This window comes from Zeus faber (assembly GCF_960531495.2).
Source record: "Zeus faber genome assembly, chromosome: 7".
Taxonomy (NCBI): Eukaryota; Metazoa; Chordata; class Actinopteri; order Zeiformes; family Zeidae; genus Zeus; species Zeus faber.
In genome coordinates, this window is record NC_137203.1 from 23019965 (window position 1) to 23026126 (window position 6162).

At 40.5% G+C, this 6162-nt stretch overlaps 1 protein-coding gene across 1 annotated transcript; it reads right to left on the bottom strand.

Annotated features, from left to right (window-relative positions):
- Positions 1 to 51: 51 nt before the first annotated feature.
- On the bottom strand, positions 52 to 5889 carry egr3 (early growth response 3; the record flags this gene model as incomplete). The annotated part of the gene is made up of 2 exons (XM_080003376.1): positions 52 to 2990; positions 5736 to 5889. 2 exons carry the CDS (start codon positions 5887 to 5889, stop codon positions 1888 to 1890), a joined length of 1257 nt encoding a protein of 418 aa, XP_079859502.1. The 3' UTR covers positions 52 to 1887.
- Between the last annotated feature and the right edge of the window lie 273 nt (positions 5890 to 6162).

A 6162-nucleotide genomic window follows, 5' to 3' on the forward strand; every position in this document is an offset into this window, starting at 1 on the left:
AAAAAAAAAAAAAAAAAAAAAGGAATACAACCCAAATGGAAATACACAAGATGTTAAAAAAAACCTTTTCTGTTTATTCAGAGAACACATCAGTGCTTCCTTAAAACCACTGACTACATTAATTTCAACAGAGGGTACAAATTATATTATCATTATTGTTGTTGTTTTTTTGATTTTGTTTTTACGGAAAATAACACACCTTATTTGGCACTGTCTCAATGCTGCAATGACATAGGACCACAATGTATTCTGTATTATAACTACATTACTAAAATCTCTAAGACACGTTTTGCACAAGCATGAGTCAATTTGAAAATTGTTATTTATGCAGACATTGGTATTTACAAAGTGTGCACGTAGGCATGCACGTCAATGCACTATTTAATATTGAATTTTGGTGCATTGTACAGTATGAGTAGGCCTACAAAAGTTCTATTGAAAGCTACCTGCATACAAATTTGTATACTGTACAAAAATAGCAACCTTTTATACAACTCCATCTGTCCATATTGTAAAACGATGTAAACATGGACTTTTTGATTTTTAAAACCAATCCCACTGTGTGCTGTTTATGTTTTAGCAACTGATTATGTAGTTTTAGTCCTTTTACATTGTGTCTGAGTACTTGCTTAGTAATATAAAGAACATCAAAAAGGCTTTACATGTCTCTGCTTTTCTTGCTTTTTGTATCTCCGCTCTCATAGATTTGCTGGTTTGCAATGCAGGGACAGATAATTCCTTCCTACTTAAATTTTTTTTTTTTTTATCTTTTAGCTCTCACTCAGTAACTTAGAGGTTGGTGGTATGTGTGCTGAATACGCTGTGCCCTCTCTAGCTGCCAAACAAAAAACAAAAAAAGAACAACAGATGGAAAAAAACAAAAACAAACAAACAGCAAAAATAAAAAATAAATGTAGCGATATACTGTAGGTGCATTTGAGCTAAATCTGGCAACACTACGTAAAGCCACCGTATAAAGAGGCAACATGGCAACATAACCTAAAAACAATATTAACAACGCTTTGCAAAATCAGTGATAGATGCAGGTGAGTTTGTTTCAATGTGACAGGACATCGGCTTGAAATGTAGATCTCCCAAAACATTGTGACCCTTTCAACTTGAATGTAATCTAAAGCAAAATTTGGCAGATAGACCTAAATCTCAGAAGATTTTTTTTTTTTTTTTTTTTTTTTTAAATCAGTGAATTCTGACTGGTTCTTCCTCGAAGTCAACTGTGTGCTAGATTGATATCTTGACTGTTTGGCAAATGTCAGGCACAGTAACGAAAACAAGGTTGGCTGTATTATCACAATACATTTGGCACATTCGTTTGAAAAAATAACATTCAAATATAAAAAATACTACACTCAAACAAAACAACAGAAAGACAAGTCAAGTGCCACTAATAAGGTACCCATGACAGTACACAAATATAACAAATTGCACTTCAAAACAACCCAATAAAATTAATGCATATACCCCAAAAAACTCACCATCTTCCAAGCTCAGAATTGTGTCTATTTAAATCGCTATGATGGATTCTGCCAACCCTCCAAGTTTGAAAATATCACTTAAGCTTACCTAAAGTACATCAGCCTCAAAACACACAGGTATGTGGAGGCCTTTAAGACACAATGTGCCCAGTGCCCGTGTTTGTTGGCACGGTGTTACAGTAGCTGAGGCATTGCTTAAATGGGAAGAGGATGGTTGCCTCTCCCCTCCGTCTTCTACTCAGGGCATCCACCTCAAAATAGAGGCAGGACAAGTCAAAAGAAAAAAAAAAAGGGGATTTAAAAAAAGAGAGAGAGATTCACCTATTTATTTCATTGTGAACAGGATCCTTTTTTTTTCGCAGTGTCTTTTTTGGGGGAAAGGTCAGTGTCCAGTCTACGCACAGGTAGTAACGGTCATGATGTTCCCACTATTGGCCCCCCCACTGCCACAAGAACTGGGGGGAGAGTTATGGCTGCCAGCCGCCCCACTGCCCTTGTCAGCTGGCTTCTTGTCCTTTTGTTTCAGATGAACCTTAGCGTGTCTCTTACGCTCGTCACTTCTGGCAAACTTGCGTCCACAGAACTCACAAGAGAAGGGCTTCTCGCCCGTGTGTGTGCGGATGTGTGTGGTCAGGTGGTCACTTCGGCTGAAGGAGCGCATGCATATTCGGCACTGGAAGGGTTTGTGACCCGTGTGGATGCGGAGGTGACGCGTTAGCTCATCTGAACGCGAGAAGCGTCTGTCACAGTTCTCTGCTGGACAGGCGTGCGGTCGTTCGTGCACGGGGGTTTTGCTGGGCCGGTTGGGGTACTTCCGTGGCCGGATGGGTTTGAGGGTCAGAGTCTGCGGCGGCGGGTGGTGCTGGGGAGCGTGCTGCTGGCCGCCAATAAAACCTGGATGAATCTGCTGCTTGTCTTTGAACGCCCGGATGGTCTCCAGGGGCGTGATGGGCGGGGGGTTGACTCTTATGGGGTCCATGGTCTGAAATGGTTTGTGCTCCATCACCCCAACCTCGCCCTGGTGATGGAAAAGGTTATAATCGGGAATCATGGAAAAAAGGCTCCCATCCATGGAGGGTTTGGAGTTAGAGTGGTAGTCATTGCCTGGGTAGGCTAGGGCGGTACTTGTGGCAGGGCTGTGGTGGAAGGACACCTGCTCCTGGTACAGGTCGCTGCAAGTGGAGTAAGCAGGCAGTGGTGGACCATAAACCTGCTCCATATCTGATGTCTGGCCACCCATGTTCGTGGATGATGATGTCTGTGTGGTGACGGTGCCTGGCGAGGGAGAAACACCCAGAATTCCAGCGCTGACTAGGCTGATGATGTTGTTATCAGAGCACCAGCCAGAGCCACCGATACCACCCGATGGAGGGGTGTCAAAGGCAAACTTCCCCAGATAGGTGACAGTCTGTCCACTGCGGTTTGACTGGAAACTGGAGCCGTACTGGATCTCTGCAGTCCCTTTCTCACTTCCCATGCCCAGATCCATAATATTTTCTGGATTGAAGGGAAAGAGAAACAGCGAATTAAGAATTAGCACATATACTCAAGCAATAATATCATATAGGAACAAGCAGGAATCCAGCTGAGGCTGGATGTTGTTTCAGTACCCAGGAAGAAAAATCCAAAAAAAGGAAGAATAAACTCTATTCATCTAAAGTTAACTAGAACCTGTTTGAGTTCAGTGATCGTCCTTGGTTAGTCCAACATTCAGCATCTCTGTGTTTAATATATTGTGTCCCAAAAAAAGGTACAAAAAATAAGAGAAGTCCAAGTGTGGTTCGTAAAGTAAATGTGAGCGCTGTCAGTCCCGTTGTGCAAGTTCAGCTACTGACTGCTGCCTCTGAGACACTGGTCTCAGAGCTCAAAGCTCATAAATCAAGACCTTAACACCCCCCCCTTGATCCAGTCATTGTGTCCCATGGGATGACAGCCAAACTCAATGGCAAGATCTGATTTCTTTACAGCGGAGAAGATTATGAGGCAGAAGCCATGGCTTTCACGCTCAAGGGTGGGGGGAGAAAAAATGCAGTCAGGAATGTGTGCCCAAAATCAGTGTAATTTAAGCGCCAAGTGTTTGCCATTGGAACTCCAAATCAATATGGCAAATTGTGACACTTTGGAGCCTCTGTGATAACATTTGCATAAAATGTTGTTGTTATTTTTGTTTGTTTTTGGTCTAGGTTTGTTTTTACGTTTTTCTGAGGCAGAACAAGAAAAGCTTTTTGATGCCATGACAAAATAAACCCTATATGTGAACATCCTTTATATTTTTCCGAGCTCATAAAAAGACGACCAAATGCAATTCTTACATAAAACATGGATGAAGAAAATATAAGTGGAGCTTTTACATTCATTGCCATCAATATCATACCAGAATTTGACTTTATTTAGACAAATCACTTTGAAAAAAAAAAGAATCAAATGTAAGTTGCACACCTTACACACACCCACTTAACACAGACAGCAGACACACACTAACGCTGGTGACAATATTTTGCTATGGATACATCAGTGAAAGAAAAATAAGTAATAACATAAAAATAATTATTATAATATTTAGGTTATATGATGCTGCTGGTAAAGTCAATTGGGGGATATTTCAATAGAATAAAATGCATTAATTAATTCATAATATTTCCTGTGAATTTAATTTCCTTGTGAGGAATTAAATTCACAGGAAATATTTTCTGCACATGCACCATCAGCTTCTTAATTCAACAAGTTTCTAATTCATATTTTAAATATAAAAACATAAAAAAAGGTATTTCAAAATTCAATCTCAATAGTCAATGCTGCATCGTTTTTTTGTAACAATATGAAAGTGACTTTAGACATAACAAATGTCTTTCAGCCAGTTCAGTCATGTTGCGCTCTACAGGGAGGTTACCCGTGTTGTTGTGTGTGTGTGTGTGTGTGTGTGTGTGTGTGTGTGTGTGTGTGTGTGTGTGTGTGTGTGTGTGTGTGTGTGTGTGCGTGCGTGTATGTGTGTGCGCGCGTGTGTGTGTGTGTGTTGTATTGAATGGTGAAGACCATTTATTACATGAGACATTACATAAAAAAAGATATGCTTCAGTGTAATATTTGTGTTATTTGTATTACTTGATTTGCGGGAAACTATAAATTATGGGATGGAAATATACAAAAAGTGTTTGAATTCCTTTAAACGTGCGCAATAAAATGTGTGCGCAAACGTCCAGCAAAGGGAATTTAGATAAATGTGGAATATCACAGAATCACAAGCTGTCTCCTTTATTAGTCTAGAAAAACAAACAAACAAACAAACAAACAAACAAACTGTCAGTGCATTCAGAGTTGACCCATCACCTCCAAAGGTGAGCTGGATTTTGGATAAAAAGCAACACATTGCAATTGCGATTGAAGTCACTTAAATTGTAATCTACTCTAAGTAATAACATCATATATTTCAGTAAGGGTCCCCCTCATTTCCAAGAAGGGTGCATCTGGGCCTGGCTTTTCACAGCGATTCACAGCAACCCAAGTGCGAAACAGACGCGCCACTTGTGTGCACGGCTCACTGACATGTGAGTAGTTGTGATTGTGAATGAAAGTCATTGTACAGAGCAGGCTCTGCCCTCTGTCCTCACACACGGACATCAGCACATTAAACACTTACAGCATTACAGCGTTTTTCTCATTAACACAGATGAAGGCTCGTCTCGCATTTCTTTTTTTAATCATTTTAACCCCAACATCTCAATTTGCTCAATTTATAATAAATAACAATCTCCTTCTAACGTGTACAGTCATTTTGGCACACGGGTTAAATCACACCCTCCCCCCTCAAATGTTTAACACGGTGATACTGATCACAATAATAATAGAAAGTAATCATAATTTACCATTAGAGACCGATTTTTAAAAGTTGTTGAGCGTCACGGTGTGTATTCTGTGTATTATGGATGCGTGGGGGATAAATAATATATATATATTTTTAAAATTTACACTTAATTAAATGAACGGTATGAGAGAAATACAAGCAAAATAATATATTTTAAGGCATATTTTTCCCTTCTGTTTTTCCGTTTCTGTTTGCGCACCACCGGCGCGCAAACAGGTGCCCGCGCGGACAACTGTTGCCGGAGACGCGCCGAGCGAGCGCCGAGCGTCGCGGAGCGGAGTTTGAATGACTTTTTGAAATTCAAAAAAAAATATATATATATATATACTATTCAATGACACGACTCTCCGAACAAAAAGAAAACAGCCCAAACTTCTTACCCGTGTTCATCTGCGAGTAGTGGTTAATAGAATCCGTACTTGTGAAAATATTCATCGGCGTCGGGATCTCCTCTTCTGGGTAGAGACTGTCGGGGATGGTGTTTATTAGACTGCTCATGGTAAGAGGGAGCTTGTCCGCCAGTTTACCTGTCATAGCAGTTACTCAGTGGGGCATTAGTGACGACCCGGCGGGATAGGGTCCTGACGGCTTCGCGCTGATCTCCAAAAAAACCCGAGGAGCGCAGGTGACACATAAGAAGAGATGAGATGAAGGAGTCCTAGCTGTGTGTGGGGGTTTTTGTTTTTCTGTATCCGAGGCTGGTGTCTCTCCTCCTCCCCGCCCGTATATTGAAAAAGGGAAAAAAAAAAAAAGACGGCTATTGTTAAAAAAATAAATTAAAAAAAATAAAATAAAAACAAAAATAAT